We start from the raw sequence: 18,389 nt of genomic DNA, 5'->3' as shown, positions 1-18,389 counted from the left end.
TCATCAGGAGTGGCTGCATTGTCTTCCTCTATGGCCTGGTAAGGCTGCAGGGGGGTACAGGAGGTAAACAAAAAGCAGTCCAATAAGTTCATATAAGAGACAGTCCCTGTGCCCATTACTATGGAACCCACTTGGACACCAAACTGCCATGGGCTACATCTGAGGTCCTTGGTTGGGGTATCAGTCTCAGAAAAGACCATGTGCCCAGGTTTTTTGGTTCTGTTGCTCTCCTTGTGGAGCTTCTGTTCTTTCCAGGTCTTACTATTTCCCACTTCTTTCCTAAGATTCCCTGCACTCTGCCCAATGTTTGGCTATAGGTCTCAGCATCTGCTTTGATACTTTGCAGGGTAGAATGTTTCTAAGGCCCTCTGTGGTAGGCTCCTGTCCTGTTCTCTGTTTTTCCCTCTTCTGATGTCCATCGTCTTTGCATTTCTGAATGAGGATTGAACATCTTAACCAGAGTCCTCCTTCTTGTTTAGTTTTCTGTAGGTGTACAGACACATGCTGGAGAGGATGTGGAGAAAGGAGAACCATTCCTCTTTCACTGCTGGTGGGAGTGTAAACTTTTACAACCACTTTGGAAATCAATCTAGTGCTTTCTCAGACAATTAGGAATAGTGCTACCTCAAGATCCTTGTTATATACTTGAGCATATTTTGGATATATGACTACTCCTAGGCATATACTAGGAGTAGTCATATATCCAATATATGCCTAGGAGTAGTCATATATCCAATATATGACTAGGAGTAGTCATATATCCAATATATGCCTAGGAGTAGTCATATATCCAAAATATGCTCAAGTATATAACAAGGACATTTGCTTAGCCATGTTTGTAGCAGCTTTATTCATAATAGCCAGAAGCTGGAAACAACCCAGATGCTCCTCAGTTGAGGAATGGATACAGAAATTGTGTACATCTACAGCAATTAAAAACAAGGAAATCATGAAATTTGCAGCCAAATGGTGGGAACTGGAAAAGATAATCTTGAGTGAGGTATCCCAGAAGCAGAAAGACCCACAGGGTATATACTCACTCATAAGTGGATGTTAGACATACAATACAGGATAAACATACGAAAATCTGTACACTTACAGAAACTGATTAGTTTTTTCTTGAAGTCTATTTTGTTACCCACTTGTTTCTTAGGTCCATTGCTTTGAATATCTTTTTTCAACCCTTTACTCTGAGGTGATATCTTAGACGAGAAAGAGTATTTCTTACATGCAGCAGAAGGATGTATCCTATTTTCTAATTCATTCTGTTAGTCTGTGTCTTTTTATTTGGTAATTGAGACCATTAACATTGAGAGATATCAATGACTAATGATTGTTGATTCTTGTTATTGTGTTGTTGTTAAGAGGTGGTAGTTTGTTCTTTTGTTTGTGTTTCCCTTTTGATTTTGCTGGTGTGCAGTGACTTACTTTTTGTGTTTTAATGTGTGCAGTTAACTTTATTAGTTTGGAGTTTTCCTTCTAGTATCTTCTGTAGGGCTGGATTTGTAGATAAATATTGTTTAAACTTGACTTAATCATGGAATCTTATTTTCTCCTTCTATGGTGATTGAAAGTTTTGCTGAGTATAGTAGTCTGAACTGCTGTCTGTGGTTGCTTAGTGTCTACTGTACAACTGTTGAGGCCTTCCTGGCTTTTAGTCTCCATTGAGAAATCAGGTATAATTCTAATAGGTCTGCCTTTATATGTCACGTGGTCTTTTTACTCTTGCAGCTTTTAATATTCTTTTTTTTTTTTTTTTTTTTTTTTTTTTTTTTTTTTGTTCTGTGTTAAAGTTTAATGCTTTGATTATTATGTGGTACAGGGACTTTCTTTTCTGGTCCAATCTGTTTGGTATTCTATATACTTCTTGTGTCTTCATAGACATCATCTTTAGGTTAGGAAATTTTTTTTCGATGATTTTTCTTGTTTTTTGAGACAGGGTTTCTCTGTGTAGCCTTGACTGTTCTGGACTTGCTTTGTAGACCAGGCTGGTTTCAAACTCACAGAGATCCACCTGCTTCTGTCTCTCAAGTGCTGGGATTACAGGCACGTGCCACTGTACCCGGCTTCTATGATTTTTGTTGAAAACATTTTCTGGGCCTTTGAGATAGGAATCTTCTTCTATTCCTGTTATTTTAGGTTTGGTCTTTTCATAGTGTCCCAGATTTTCTGGATGTTTTGTATTGGAGTTTTGTAGATATAACAATTTCTTTGATCAATATATCCACTTCTTTTATAGTATTTTCAGTGCCTGAGTTTATTTCTTTTATTTCTTGTGTTTTGTTGGTGAAACTTGTCTTTGTAGTTTGTTTGAATTCCTGAATTTTTCATTTCCAGATTTCCCTCACTTTGTATTTTCTTTTGCTTTTATTTCTGTTTTCATGTCTTCAACAGTTTTTTAAGTTCATTTTTTATAACTTATTCACTTTATATCTTGTGTCCTACTCCCTCATCTCCTCTTGGTCCCATCCACCCTCCCTCCCTCTTCCTTCTATTCCCCTCCCCTAGTCCATAGAAAGTGGGAGCCGTTCTTCCCTACCATGTGATGCTATCCTATCAAGTCTTATCAGGACTGTCTGGGTCCTCTTCCTCTGTGGCCTGGTAAGGCCTTCTTTCCAGGGGGAAATGATTGAGGAGCAGACATCTGAGTACATGTCAGTGATAACCCTTGCTCCTCTTACAAGAGAACCCACATGGAGACTCACATGGGCTACATCTGAGCAGGAGGTGCATGTCGCTTCCAAGCATAGTCCTTGGCTGGTGCATCATTCTCTGCAGGCCCCCTGTGCACAGAAATTTTGACTTTGTTGGTCTCCTTGTGGAGTTCCTGTTCCCTCTGGGTCCTATCTTCCCACTCATCCATCAGATTCCCTGTGCTCTGCTCAAAGTTTGGCTGTGAGGCCCAACATTTGCTTAATTCCCTGCTGGGTAGATTCTTTCAGAGAACATGTTTGGAAAGCTCCCATCCTGTTCCCTTTCTTCAACTGCTTCAGTTATCTATTCGCTCTTCTGAGTGAGAATTAAGCATCCTTCCTAGGGCCCTCCTTGTTACTTATTTAGTTTAGGTCTGTGGATTGTAGTATGGTTATTCTGTATTATATGACTAATACAGCTTTTAATGAGTATATACACTATTCTTGTCTTTCTCGTTCTGGGTTACCTCATTGAGTATGATCTTTTCTAGTTCCATCCATTTGCCTGCAAATTTCATGATTTCCTTGTTTTTAATAGCTGAATAGTATTCCCATGTGTAAACATACCACAGTTTCTTTATTGATTCTTTGGTTGAGGGACATCCAGGTTGTTTACAGATTCTGGCTATTATGAATAAAGCTGCTATGAACACAGTTGAGCAACTGTTCTTCTTGTATGATTGAGCATCTTTCAGATATATGCCTAAGACTGTGGTATAGCTGGGTCTTGGTGCAGTGCTATTTCCAGTTTTCTGAGAAAGCATCAGATTAATTTCCAAAGTGTTATACAGACTTGTACTCGTTTCCTTCAACTGTGTTTTCTTAGCTTCTTTAGGGATTTATTCATTTCCTTCACTTGGTATTTTCCTGGGTTTCTTTAAGGACTTCTATCACCACATAGTTGGTTTCAAGGTCTTTTCCTTGATGTTGGAATATATAGGGCCTGCTGTGATAGTGTTAGCTAGGCAGCAGTGGAGACTGGCTGTTGTTGATTTGTTTTTGTGTTGGCATCTGGGTTTGGGATGACAGTGTAAAAATGTCTCAGTGCTGACTTCTGGATTTATCATTGTTAGATGGGTCTTTTATTGTTTTTATTTCCTCTTTGGATTTTCAGAAAGAGTAATGGCTATGCCTTGCCTGTTCAACTAGTGTATTCCAAGCAAATGCCTGCCTGTCTTGGAGTATTTGTATCTGGGAAAAGTTGGGGAAGGTTAAAAGCATAAGGTCTTTGTGATCCATTGGGGATGGGGTCAGAGAGGAAAGGGAAACCAAGGCAGGTTTCTAGCTACAGAGCTGGGGATGAGACCTGGGGTTGCAGCTTTAGGAGAGGTATGGCTGTACCTTTAGCCTACTTGTTGTCCTGGGAGGAGCTGCCCTTGGATTAACAGGAGATACCTGATGGAATGAGGGCTGGGACAAACTAACAAGTGGTAGGAGAGAGGTTAGGAAGGGATGGTCTGGGGGTCCATAGATGTTGGGAGGGGTGAGGAAAGGATGCAGCTGGTTATACAAGCTTGTTGGAATGCTAGGGACAAGACTAGGGGATTGGGTATTGGGGGAACAGAGAGAAGGTGTGTGGGCAGTCTACTGATTTTCTGGCAGGAGTGACCTGTTTGTTTTTTTCTCTCCCCCCAGGGGCTTAATCTGGTAATTTTAAATCTCATAGTAAAGGAAAGGTGACTGTAGTTTGGAAAAGAATATTTTAAAGAAGAAAGATGTCTCAGTCTTGGATTGTGATTTGCTGCTTTGCTTATTTTGGTAGAAGAGTAGATATTCAGAGATTTCTTATGTTGTCACTTCTTGCATATGATGAAAAGAGCAACATCTGCAGATTTCTTGTTTAACACAGTTCCTAAGAATTTTAGCTCAGTCTCTGCTAGGAAAAAATGTTCTTGATCAGGCTCCATTAAAAACTTGAAAAACACCCTGAAGTTTTGAAGATCTTGAGTGATATTTATTGACACTTTAGAAAATTGGGAGTTCAGGAAGTAAATTGTTTGCTGCTATGCAAAGGACCTTGTGTATCAATCTGCATCATGTGGTCCTCTGGTCCTTGATAAGTGTGGTGAATTGTGCAGATACCCAACAGATAACGCTTCTGCTACACCTTTATAAGCAGTTACCTTAAGAACCACTCATATCTCTTTGTCTGGCATTTCAGTTTTCTTTTTCCATAGGAATTTTGTTCCTGATGCAGAAATTCCCCTGTTGCTTAAAATCTGATTATTTAAAATGTCACTCATATCTAGGAAATGCATATAAGAGTTTTTCTACAGAACTTAAGGAATATTACACCTTGGGGCTGTAGAGATGGTTCAGCTTTTAAGGGTACATACCATTCTACCAGAGGACACTAGTTTGGTTTCAAGTACCCATGTTGGTGAATCACAACTGTCTCTAACTCCAGGGGATCTGATGCCTTCTAGCCTCTGTGGACACATGAATTCTTGTGCACATGTCCATCTCCCCTTTAATAAATACTAAAAATAACAAAATATTACTTTGGGAATGAGGTATATATGAGTATGTCTAGAGACAGGAATGAATACATATTGAGAATTTCAGGTATTTTGGCATCTTAAGCTTGCTATATATTCTTTCCAGCAGTGGAGCCTTTTGCAAATCACGTGTTGACAGTTGTGCTCTGAACTAGCAAGACTGCTCTTATCTGGTAGCTCGCTCTACTTTCATAAACCCGTCAATGTATATCCATGTTTTGAGGTATATGTTTCTCTGTCCACACTGCCCCCATCACTGAACTGAGCTAGGAGCCTGCTTTATTTAATCTCTGAATCTTACAAAACTATGAGAATTAGAAGGTAAATTGAAATTGAAATTATTTATTAAAAACTGCTTGAAAGCTGTTACATAATAGCTTGGTATACAGCATATACTTAGCACATGAAAGGTCCTGGACTTAGCCCTCACACCAGCAACAAATAAGTAAAAACATAGGGGCTGGAGAGATGGCTCAGCAGTTAAGAGCATTGTATGCTCTTATTAGAGGTCCTGAGTTCAATTCCCAGCAACCACATGGTGGCTCATAACCATCTATAATGAGATCTGACACCCTCTTCTGGTATATATGTAATAAATAAATAAAATAAATCTTAAAAAAAAAAGTAAAAACGTAGAAAACTGTTTAATAATTTCAGTACCTTGAGTTAATAAAATGTAACTGATAAAAAAAAGAAAAAAGAAAAAAAAAAAGAAAAAAAAAGAAAAAAAATAATTTCAGTACTTGCAATTACATCTTTCCTACAAAGCTGAGACAACATGAAGTAACTTTATAATGAGCATTTGTAGTTGTATCTTGAATTTGAATGTTGTGTTATTGTCCAGAAAATTTCTTGGTATGAATGTGCTTCATATTCAGGTTTCATTTATACTTATAAAAAAAAATTGGTTTTTACTTTTTTTTTTTTTGTAGAAAACTAAACTAGAAGAAAATGGCATTTTACTCAAGAAGACTGCTGGGCCTGGATGACCTAAGAAATGATTGTGGAATTCGCAAGAAAATCTCAGTTTGTGATGATTACATTTCTTTTTTGTCCAATAGTTCGGTGTGTGTGTGTATGTATATATATATATATATATATATATATATTCTTTGCACTACACAAATGGTAACATTTTAAGGACTAATATGCTGATACTTGAAAAATCAAATCTCATGTAGGTTTTAAGTAGCATTCATAGATTGACTCTTTTTGAGCTTGAGGACATTAAGTTATTAATTATTGTTCAGTAACATGTTTACCTGATTTTCTCCCATAAGAAATATAAGCTGCTTTTCTAAGGCATAGTTATGATTATGAGATAAAATTTATAATTTTTACTTTTCTAAATTAAACACAAGAAACAGTGCAAGGCAAGAGTGGATTTTAAATGAGGTTAAATCAGTTTTGTATCAGTCATTGTTAGCCAAGTGGCAGGAAACCAGTTGAAGAGTCCTCTACATTCTTTGTGGTCCACACAGAAGTTGCGGGCTTTCACAACTTAGAAAATCATTGTCTTGTGCACTATGCTTACTTTTTACAAAGGATTCACCAAACAGACTCAACTTGATGATGGAATGATGACTAGGCCTAATATAGTTGTAAAGTGTATTATGAGTCTACACAGATGATTAATCAGATTTTAATTCAACCATGCACACTTAGTCCTTTGCAATCCATTGTTCTTTAAGTGAGGATATGTACTGTCTGCTTCATCGGTGCTTTGCAATAAAATGAAAACTTATATTGTTTTTACTAAGGTAACAAACATGAAAATCCTATTGTCTGCAAGTGGTAAATGACAATATGGATTATTAACCTTAGTGCCTCAGTTTTTCCTGTGGGGCATACTTCACAAGGGTATCGGAAGGACTTTCAGCCTACAGGTCTCTGTGTCTGCATAATTAAGGAATGCCTAGCTAATGGAAATTTATGTTCCTTCTAGTCATTAGAACAAGTGGAAGATTAATGGAGATACTGGAAGAACTGTATTTGGGAAAAAAAAATCCTTCTTCTATACTTTCCCAAAGCTGTGCTCACTCATATTTATACTTTGAAGATTTAATTTAAAAACTCTAGCAAATATTTTGTGCTTTTCCTTTGAGATAGAGTCATGGCAGCTTCCAGTTCATGCTGTAGTTAAAGATAACCTTGAACCCCTGATGTTCCTGCCTCCACTCTTCTTCAGTTTCTGGGACCACAGGCATGCACCAAGTCTGGCTTTGTACAGTAAAAACTTTTAATGCATTCTGATATGTAGGATGTTGGGGAGATTAGCATTAGGTATTGAATATTTTCACTAAGAGGGAAAGAATCCATCTCCACTATATAGGGTTGTTCTTTGAAGAAAAAGTATGAGAATGTAATTTGCTTATCCTGACTTTACCAAAAAAAAAAAAAAACAAAAAAAACCCTGTAAATTAGTTTTTAAATTGTATATCACAACTTGGTTGATCTGTCTAAAATGATCTACTGGCATTTGCTTAAGACTAAAAACCCCCAAATCTTTCTTCTACTTTTTAGAAGGATTTTTTTAAAATTAGAAAACAAGTTGCTATCATTAAATGATGGCTTTTTTTTTATATAGATAAAACGCAAATCAAGGATGTAACCAGTTGCGATTCATTGCAAGTAGTCAAGAGTAACTAACTCCTAAGGGCAACCATTTGTATCTTATACAAGAATTACTTTATAGTTTGAAAAGCACTTTGCACACAGTTCTTGTATATAAAATATGTAATTATAGGATATAGTGGTAATGCTTTAAAACATGAACCTCATTTTAAAAATGACAGCCACGGTATTTTTTTAATGATCTGCCTTTCTGTTTATTGTAAAACTAAGTTAAAAATAAAAGGTTAATGAGAAATGAAATGGTTTTTATTACTTTGTTAACTGTATTGATTGTGTACAAAGCTAAAATGAAACATAATAGTAGTTCATATATAGTAATCCTGAATGGCAGGCAGGAAATAAAACTCTTATACATGCCAAGCATCTGGGGTACAAAGGTACAATTCCAGTACCATGCAAAAAGAGAAGTTCATGAGACTAAACAAAACCACAGTAGTATAAGTAATTTGATAAACATTTCAGAAATGAATGCAATTTAACTATTTGTCATCTGATTGAGGATGTTAATAATATACACAATTAAGGAATGTTAATTATGTTTTTAAAATTAGTTTTTAAAAAACAAGATAGGGTTGTACTATCTAGCTCATGCTGGCCTCGGCCTTGCAGCAATCCTCTTGCCATTTTAAGTTTCACAGATGTTAAGCTGGAAAAGTAAAGGTACAGAGTAAGGTTTGCTTAGATTCCTCTGGTGCTATCTCTGGCCTCACTACAGAGGTCTCCAGTGAAGGGGCATTTATACCTACCCACATACAGACAGATGATTTCCTAGTATTCACTATTTCACATTGACTTCAGCCTAAACAATGTTTACACCAAACAGGCATATTTGGGGTGACATTCTGTTTCTTCAGAAGGTATATTTCTGTGGGGAACAATCAAGACCATTTATCTCATTGTTTTGGTTTTTCTTTTATAAGCATCTGAATGTAGTTTTTGGACCTGTATAAATTTAGATAAATCATTTATTTCCAGTAAATACCATCACAATAGCGCCTTATCTGGTGGCAGACTATTAGGTGACAGTAGCTGCATATGTCTGTGATAACAAACTATAATTTTCTACTCCAGGGCTGTGCTGTCTTGTTTTATCTCAAACTTGACCCAGGCTAGAGTTATCTGAAAGGAGGGAAGCTTAATTGAGAAAATGCCTCCATAAGATCTGGTTGTAGGGCATTTTCTTAATTAGTTAACTAAAGGGGGGGAAGGCCCAGCCCATTGTGGGTGGTGCCATCCCTGGGCTGGTGGTCCTGGCTTCTATAAGGAAGCAAGCTGAGCAAGCCAGTAAGGAGCACCCCTCCCTAAGTTCTGCATCAGTTCCTGGCTCCAGGTTCCTACCCTGTTTGAGCTTCTATGATGACTCCCTTTGATGATGAACAGGGTTGTGGAACATAAACTGAATGAGCCCTTTCCTCCACAACTCTCTTTTTTCATGGTGTTTTCATCATGGCCATCAAAACCCTAAGACAAAAAATAAGTCCAGTGCAGTCATGTTTCTGGTTTGCATATTTTTGGGAGTGCATGTGCTCATGTCACAGCACATGTATGGATGTCAAAAAACATTCACAGTCCTCTCCTCCTACTGTGTGGTTCCTGGAGACTGAACTCAGGTGCTCAGGATTAGTGGCAAATGCCTTTACTTGCTGAACCACTTGCTGGCCCTAATTTTTGCTTTACCTCATTCATGTAAATAATCTATATTAGTTACTTTTCTGTTGCTATGATTAAGGTAACATGACCATGGCAACTTATTAAAAAAAGAAGTTGGGGTTATTGAGATTGCTCAGTGGTTGAGAGTACTGGCTGTTCCTCCAGAGGACCTGGGTTCAATTCCCAGCACCAACATGGCAACTCAAAACTGTCTGCAACTACAGTTCCAGGAGTTCTGACACTCTCACCCAGATATACATCTGGGCAAAAAACCAGCGCATAAAAAAAAAAAAAAAGTCTTGTTGGGCAGTGGTAGTGCAGGCCATTAATCCCAGCACTCAGGAGGCAGAGGCAGGTGGGTGTCTGTGAATTTGAGGCCAGCCTGGTCTACAGAGAGAGTTCCAAGACAACCAGGGTTACACAAAGAAACCCTGATTTGAAAAAGACTTTATTTGGATCTTATGGTTTCAGAGGGGCAGAGTTGATGATGGTGGAACAGAGGTAGCAGGCAGAGGAATTTTGAAACAGTATCTGAGTACTCACATCTTAACTACAAGCAAGGGTGGAGAGCACGCTGGGAGTGACTTGAGTCTTTGAAACCTCAATGTTCACTCCCAGTGACATACCTCCCAATTCTTCCCAACAGTTCCATCAACCAGGGACCAAGTATTCAAACATGAGCCTATGGGGCCATTCTCTTTTAATTAGTCACACAGTTAAAAGAAACAACAGTGCTAGAACCTTAGGTTAGATAATCTTGAAAGCAGAAATAATTAAAAAAAATCACATTCTGTACAGATAGGTAATGAAAAAGGAAACATAAATGTGCAAAGTGTTTATGGTTTACTCTGTCAATGAAAAAAACTCCACCAACTACTATGAAAATAGGCCAGCTTACAAAAGAACCAAAAAAGTAGAAAACGTCATTCATCTATGAAGAGAACTTGATATCTTCCCGCCCTTCTCTTTGTAAATTCATTTCTAGCACAGTGTTTTCTTTGTATAAATGCATCCCTTTTTATTCAGCCATCCATTTACATGCTTTTCTGTCTACTTCAGTGCTATATTCATTTAGCCCCAGGAAGGCCAGGACCCCTCAGTAATCCACAGCAAAATTTAATTTTACTGTAATCAGTTGTCCAATGAGTTGATTTAAGAAGCAACTAGGGGCTTACTTCTACAGACTCATTACAATCCTAATAGCTGGGACCCAGAACTGCCAGAGGCCAGGACTCCTCTGACTTCTAGCTTGTTTCTAAATTTGGCTCTGCTTATTCTAATTCTACAAAGTAGTTACTATTTGTGTGTGTGACTGGGGATTGGACACAGGGTCCTTTGCATATGAGTAAGCATTTGTTATCTTCAGTCTCCAAAGTAATTACATCATTCTCCAATATATTAGTACTCAATTTTATCCTGTCCATATCATTGCAACCGTTAACCATTTTTTGATTCCAAAGGCTTTTTTTCTTTCTACTACTTGAAAACACTATAAAAGGGTGATACAGATAGATTGTAAATAGATTGTAGAATTATGCTGTCACCTGAAAGTGACTCATATTAGATGAAGTTGTTGTAACTATATTTTGAATATTTTTATATATAAAAGGAGACCAGACCACTAAGTAGTCATTACTAAAGTAAGTGCAGTTAGGATTCAATCCCCAGCACCAGTTATGCTGCGCATGTTGGTGTAACAGATTTCTGCTTCTCTCTTCTTTGCAAACTACATTATATCTGGGCTGTGACTAAGTGTGATGGAACATAAAAACACTAAAGTCAATGTGCAAGAACCTTACTTAGGACACATTTAAATCAACTTTGCTCTTCTAGAGAAATGCTGAAAGCCTCAATTAGTTTAAGATAAGACTTGTGAACTGATTCTTAGTACATATTCTTGGAAAAGAATGATGCTCAAAATCATTGGTTACAGTTATATTTACCAAGCAGAAGTAGTTATTCCTCTTTGTCTCCGATGATGTTAGAAACGATATAATGTAAAGTATAATATTTTTCTATTAAAACTGAACAAACTATTAAAATCTCTTAGAGCATCATACCCAACCTTTCCAGTACTCCTTTAAACAAAGAAGAGTTGTAGAAAGACAACCAAAAGTTTCAAAACATTGAAACTGTATCATTAGTAAGATAAGTATAAACTTTAGTTCTTTTGTCTAGTCCAAACTCTGCAAAGTCATATTGCTGAGTCGTAGAAGTTTCCAAGTTTTACAAGGCAGGGTTCTGCTAAGTAGTTCTGGCTGGCCACCAGCTCAGGAGACCTGGCTGGCCTTAGTCTTAAAATTGCAATCATTTTCCTGTCTTTTTTTTTTTTTTAATATTTTTATTTATTTAACTTTATTTTATGTGCATTAGTGTGAAGGTGTCAGACCCCTTAGGATTACAGACAGTTGTGAGCTGCCATGTGGGTGCTGGGAATTGAATCCGGGTCCTTTGGAAGAGCAGGCAGCACTCTTAACCACTGAGCCATCTCTCCAGCCCCCATTTTCCTGTCTTGCACCTGCTCCTGATTATGGGGACTCCAGGTTTGCACTATCACGTCTGGCTCAAATGATTTTGATAAATCTTTTTTCATGTCTTGTCTTTTCATGGTTTGTCTTTAATGACAGCTATGAGAACAGTTTTGCATGTAATCATGTGCAAATAAATTAAATTCAGATGAAATGGTTCTTTTTTGATGTTAACACCAAAGTGAACAGAAACACGAAATCAGCAGATTCTGGCTTATGACTCATGCCCTCTATTTAGAGTGGTAGTGTCGTTTTAGTTTATTGATACATTGGTCTTCATAAAGTGCAGTAAATAAGGTAAGATGAAAAAAGGTGTGATGATTTACATACAGTTCTAAGGTAAAGATTACTGATTATATTTCTCACAGTATTTTAACTCTGTGAAAGCTGTTGTATTCAGTAATTAAAAGCTCATTACCCTAGGTAAAATAATGACATGTAGACCAGTCTAGTATTAAGGAACAAAAGCAACATGTACTATAGACTAAACCCAGATATAGTCAGATGCTGAGCATTATTCCTGGCTTCAAAATAGGATGTATCTGTTTCATCGTCTGGTTGGGGTACGAAAGGCATAGTCTGATGCTGCAGATTTTCCCAGTCCACTTCACTGAAGAGAGGATGATGCTTCAGTTCTTAAAGGGAAAATATGTAAAAAAATAAAAATAAAACAAAACAAAACAGAATATTCTGATACCATTACTTAATCTCTGCTTTCAGGAATTAAAAAGAGAATGTCTTGTATGTATCTTGCATTACTTTATTATACTACTCTCAGTGATATTTATTTAATGTGTCTTCCTATTAAGCTACATATTTTATATATTGTGTCATTTTGCATATCACCTGGTACATTATAGGTGCCTGCTGTATATTTGTCAAGAGGATCTTTCTTGATGCCAGCATCTTCTCATACAATCCCTCACTTGAAGATGGTCTGGCTTGCTTCCCTACCTCTGGAGCTTACAATTAAACCTCCAATTCTCATTTCACCTCCTTAACCACCTGTCATATCATGGCAATCTTTAAGCACTATGTATTGTCCTAAACAACTTAAACATGAAGTTCATCTTTCACTCTTTGTTTTCTATACCTCATCTTCACAGCACTCTGTTTATGTCAGACTCTTCACCTTTTTTTAGTTTGTTTTACTTTGAGACCTTGTCTATATATTTCTGGCTGTCCTGGAATAGGTCTCTCTGTAGACCAAGTTGGCCTCAAAATGCCTGCCTCTGACTCCTTAGTACTAGGATTAAAGTGTGTCTGACCAGGCCTGGCTTGTCTTCACATTTTTATTACTTCTACCTACTAAAACAAACAAACAAACAAAAACCCATGTTCACTTGTTGGACTATACTGTGATACTTGGTTGCTAGAAAGAAGCTCCCCTTCTTTAATGCTTGACCATTTCTTCTTTGTGGTGCTGGTAATTGATTGCAAGGACTGGCACATGCGAGGCAAGTGTCTACTGTGGGTCTACATCTCCAGCCCCAACTCCTTCTCACTCATCTATTGAGGAAACTGCCTTTTTTTAAACTATGGAGCCCTAGGTTGGCTTTGAATTCATGGCAACTGTTGTGTCTCAGGCTCCCTAGGTGCTGGAATTATAGGTATAAGTCACTATGACCAGCTTTCTACCCTTTACCTTTTAAAGCAGCAGTATAAATTTAGTAAATAAAGACGTGACAAGGCAGTAAGTAAATAAAACCAAAAAGTATCAACTTCTAAGAAGAATAATGGAAGGTGATTAATACTTGTATTGAGAATGTTGATTTAGGAAATTTATACACCTATAAATTGTTTTTCCTCTAAACTAAAAGATACAATATAATATTGTTTCTGGTACCTCATTGAAAGTTACAAAATTGTCTGAGTTGCAGCTACACTGCACTGAGTTTTAAGCTGAAATAAAGACAAATACACAAATGCATTTTTCACTGAGCAGTTAGATTACTGTACTAGAACCTGATGGTACAATTACTTTGGGGAATCAAGCAAGTGTAAAGTAACCCTTACCTTTCATTCCAGCTCTCTTTGTATCATCAATGGTTAAAAGTATGTCTATTGCACTTTGAGCATTATCAGATAACTTTTCTTCACTTTCTGGCCAAGGGATATCTAGAAATACAAATACACAAGTAAAGTTGTTTGACTTTTCCTTGGAAAGGTTGACACCTATATTCTTGGTGTATTTTTTTTTTCTTTTGAGTGCCTTTTTCCTCTCATACCCCTCTGATCCTATGCTTAAAAGAATATTAAAATGCCTTTATTAAATAAGATTTTTAATCATTCTCAACTAATAGAGATAAATGAAGTTTTTGTCCTAAGGATGGAATTAAGGGTCTTTTGTATGCTAGACAAGTGCTCTACCTCTGAGCTGCATCCTCCAACTTTGAATCTATCTTAATTGAACAACAACAACAAAAAAAAGAATCACCTCTTTTTAAAATATTCTGGAATACTTGTTGTGGAGTTTCATCATTGAATGGGGGAATTCCTGTTAGAAATTCAAACAAGCAAACTCCAAGTGCCCACCAGTCTACTGCAGGACCTGGAATTTAAAAGGAGATAAATTGCATTTGTAAGTATTTTATATAAGTGTTTTACAAGTAAAACAGTATATTGATACGTGAGCAATCAAGGCCTTCTAGCTTTAGGGCTTTCTCCTGTTTCTGTCAGTACAAAAACGCAAATTACCTTCAGTCAGACAATGGGTTAACCATCGCTTTAGCTTTCAAGAGACTTAGATTAGAAGTTGCCACAAATACTTAAAATTTAAGGCCACTTTTAAATTTAAGGCCACTTTTTCGTTGGTTAATAACCTCTGTTGTTAAAATATTTTATGAATGCCAGATTTTAAAATGCAGTGAATAAGTATATTTACACTAAAGAATATTTTCTGAAGTAGACTTTTTAAGTCAAGAAATAACAACATAAGCCAGGGGGTGGCAGCGCAAGCCTTTAATCCCAGCATTTAGGGGGCAGAGGCAGGCAGATCTCCTGAGTTTGAAGTCAGCCTATCATAGAGAGAATTCCAGAACAGCCAAGGCTACACTGAGAAACCAAAACTCAAAAAAAACAAAACAAAACAAAACAAAAAAGACAACAACAACAACAAAAAAACCCCATGACATTTAAATGATACTGTATTTCAAGTGTTTCACCCAAGGTATGACAATATTTGTACTAACTGAAGGAAAGCCTGGTAATCACTGAATGCCCTAAATAGAGGTTTACTATATGTTTTGTTGATGCAAAAATATAGTTCTTACCTATTCTGTAGCCAAATTTGAATGAGCACAACTCAGGCATATGGATTTAGTATGCCTTGAAGGACATGTCCCGGGTCTGAGGAGAGGGTTCAGTGGTAAGAGCACTGGCTGTTCTTCGAGAGGGCCTGGGTTCCACTCCCAGCACCTACATGACAGCTCACAAGCATCTGTAATTCTAGCTCCAGGGAGTTACAAATCCAGTACATTCTTGTGGCCTCAGTAGGCACCGGGCATGTACACATGGTGTACATACATACATGTGTACATGTAATGCAAAACACCATACACCTAAAATAAAGTCTCAAGAAAGAAAAAAGCATGTTCCACTGTAGAAGTGGTTATATGCTGCTGTATCAATTACAGAACAAAGAAAGTTGTAAGTCAGACACTGACCAAATATGCTGATGGTGTGCACAGGGAGTCATAGAAAAGCAGAAAAAAACCTCAGTTACTGTTTTTAGATGCTATCTGATGACATTCTTAAGCCTTTGTATTGTGGAAGCTAGTGGTTTGCCAAGCATGCACATTTTTTTCTTTGCTTTAAATTTTTTTTTTTTTTTTCCTGAAACACATTTTAAAGGTTTTGATGGTCACCTGTATGTTAGGCCAGACATACAGGTGGGCAGTGAATGGCTTTCAAAAGCACTAAAAATAGTCCAGTTTGGCTCTGGTCTGTAATATCTTAACTTTCCTTAATCACAGTGTTCAGTCATTTGGTCTTGTAGAATCTCTAATACAGATGTGGACTTTGTTTCTAAGAAGTTCATTCACAGGTTCCCATAATGGCCAAATGATCACATTTTGTACAGGCAGAGGCCAAATGCTTTTGTACCACAAGTGTTGGAAGCCTCATTCATACTGTCGGAAAAATATCAGATAACCTCAGTCTGATTGTTTTTTCTTTTTATTATAGGATTAATATGCTTATAATTAAAATAATTAGGAAAATAGGCAAGGTGCTACATACCTTTAATCTCAGCACTCAGGAGGCAGAGTCAGGCTGGTCTCTGAGTTCAAGGCCAGCCTGGTCTATATTGCAAGTTCTAGGACAGCCAAGCCTACACAGAGAGCCTTCTCAAGTTCCCCACTATGGTAGGTAAGGTATGTAGGTAAGTTTTTACAGTGCTTGCCTTTCTTGTATGAAGCCCTGGGTTCAAGTCTTAGCATTCTAGAGCTGGAAGCAGAAGGATTAGAAGTTCGAGGTGATCCTCAGTTACATGATGAGCACCACATATAAAGAATAGAAATAGGTTTATATCAAAGATGGCCAGGAAACTACCACAAGGTTGCAAATCATGGAAGGATTGTCCTTCAAGTTTCAAAAGTCTACTCTAGACTTCAGACTTTAAGATCTGTGAAGCATACATTTTGGCTGCATTTTGAGCCACTTGCTTTGTAGTATTTTCTGATATCAACCCTGGCAGATGAATACAGTTCACTTCAGAATATAGAAAGAAGAATTTTTTTGAAAGAGAAAGGAAGAAGAGTTCGAGGCCAGCTTTGTCTACATGTAAGACCCTGTCTCAAACAGCAAAAATAAACAAAAAACCACATGCCCACAGTGTGGATGTTATGGGAGAAGAGGAACCATGTGAATACAGATAAATTTAAAACAATTTCGCATAAAAGCATAATGCAGCCATTGATAAATGTGAGACCTAAGACACATACTATATAACTTACCATGGGCTGTACCCAGTAAGAGCTCAGGTGCCAGGTAATCTGGAGTTCCTAGAATTCGTCCATCATCCACTGGTCCTGCCCCTCTTCTCACACTCTTTGGAGTTCTGTATGATGTTCCCAACTTGACCTGATTTGGTGTCTGCTAATTCAAGGAGAGTTCAAGAGACAACAAATATGTTAATTTTTAAAAAATGAACAAAAGTATTGAAGCAACAAGAAAAAGTCTCTATGTATAAAAGATGTGTTCAAATCCTCAATCAGGAATTTAAAAACAGACTCATGCTAGTTATAATTATGAAAAGGTCCTTATCTCAGATAACATCAATTATTTCAGTAAGACATGATTATAAAAAAAAAGATTAAAATGCCCAAGAACAAAATTTTTTTTTTCTTTTGAAATAGTTTTACAATATAGCCCACACAGACTTTAGACCCATGATCAGCTGCCTCAAAATCTCAAGAGTTAAGATTACAGGTTTATAAGACAGAGAATTCTCAAAGAAGAATATTGAATGGCAGAGAAACACTTAAAGAAATGCTCAACGTCCTTAGTCATCAGGGAAATGCAAATCAAAATGATCCTGAGATTTCACCTTACACCCATGGGTAAGATCAAAACCTCAAGTGATAACACATGCTGGAGAAAGGGGAACCCTCCTCCATTGCTGGTGGGAGTGTAAACTTGTACAACTACTTTGGAAATCAATCTGACTCTTTCTCAGACAATTAGGAATAGTGCTTTCTCAAGACCCAGCTATACCATTCCTAAGCATATATCCAAAATATGCTCAAGTATACAACAGGGACATTTGCTCATACATGTTTGTAGCAGCTTTATTCGTAATAGCCAGAAGCTGAAAACAACCCAGATGTCCCTCAGTTGAGGAATGGATATAGAAATTGTGGTACATTTACATAGTGGAATACTACTCAGCAATTAAAAACAAGGAAATCATAAAAGGTGGGAACTAGAAAAGATCATCCTGAGTGAGGTATCCCAGATGCAGAAAGCACACAGGGTATATACTCACTCATAAGTGGATGTTAGACATATAATATAGGATAAACATACTAAAATCAGTACACCTAAAGAAGCTAATCAAGAAGGACAACTCTGGGTAAGACGTTCAATCCTCATTCAGAAAGGCAGAGACAATGGACATCAGAAGACGGAGAAAACAGGGAATAGGACAGGAGCCTACCACAGAGGGCCTTTGAAAGTCTCTACCCTGCAAGGAATCAAAGCAGATGCTGAGACCTATAGCCAAACTTTGGGCAGAGTGCAGGGAATCTTAGGAAAGAAGTGGGAAATAGTAAGACCTGGAGAGGACAGAAGCTCCACAAGGAGAGCAACAGAACAAAAAAACCTGGGCACATGGTCTTTTCTGAGACTGATACTCCAACCAAGGACCATCCATGCATATACCCTAG

At 37.4% G+C, this 18,389-nt stretch overlaps 2 protein-coding genes across 7 annotated transcripts in view; one reads left to right on the top strand and one right to left on the bottom strand.

Moving 5' to 3' along the window:
• Acbd5 (acyl-CoA binding domain containing 5) overlaps positions 1-8,065 on the top strand; it is a 44,027-nt gene extending 35,962 nt beyond the window's left edge. For all 5 annotated transcript variants that reach the window (XM_021654598.2, XM_021654597.2, XM_021654595.2 and 2 more), the window contains one exon: positions 6,124-8,065. In XM_021654598.2, coding sequence (XP_021510273.1) covers positions 6,124-6,136 — 13 coding nt within the window. In that variant the 3' untranslated portion in view covers positions 6,137-8,065. The remainder of the gene's footprint in view (positions 1-6,123) is intronic.
• Positions 7,573-18,389, bottom strand: part of Mastl (microtubule associated serine/threonine kinase like) — a 38,317-nt gene continuing 27,500 nt past the window's right edge. Inside the window, exons 9-12 of one of the 2 annotated variants that reach the window (XM_021654575.2) lie at positions 16,959-17,100; positions 14,441-14,554; positions 14,020-14,121; positions 7,573-12,638 (exon numbers count right to left, since the gene is read on the bottom strand). In XM_021654575.2, the coding sequence (XP_021510250.1) occupies positions 12,481-12,638; positions 14,020-14,121; positions 14,441-14,554; positions 16,959-17,100 (516 nt within the window). In that variant the 3' untranslated portion in view covers positions 7,573-12,480. The remainder of the gene's footprint in view (positions 12,639-14,019; positions 14,122-14,440; positions 14,555-16,958; positions 17,101-18,389) is intronic. The other variant, XM_021654576.2, reaches the window with a different exon arrangement.

This window comes from Meriones unguiculatus, chromosome 7 (assembly GCF_030254825.1).
Source record: "Meriones unguiculatus strain TT.TT164.6M chromosome 7, Bangor_MerUng_6.1, whole genome shotgun sequence".
Lineage (NCBI taxonomy): Eukaryota > Metazoa > Chordata > Mammalia > Rodentia > Muridae > Meriones > Meriones unguiculatus.
The sequence above is the reverse complement of the archived record's forward strand: the minus strand, read 5'-3'. Positions and strand labels throughout refer to the sequence as shown.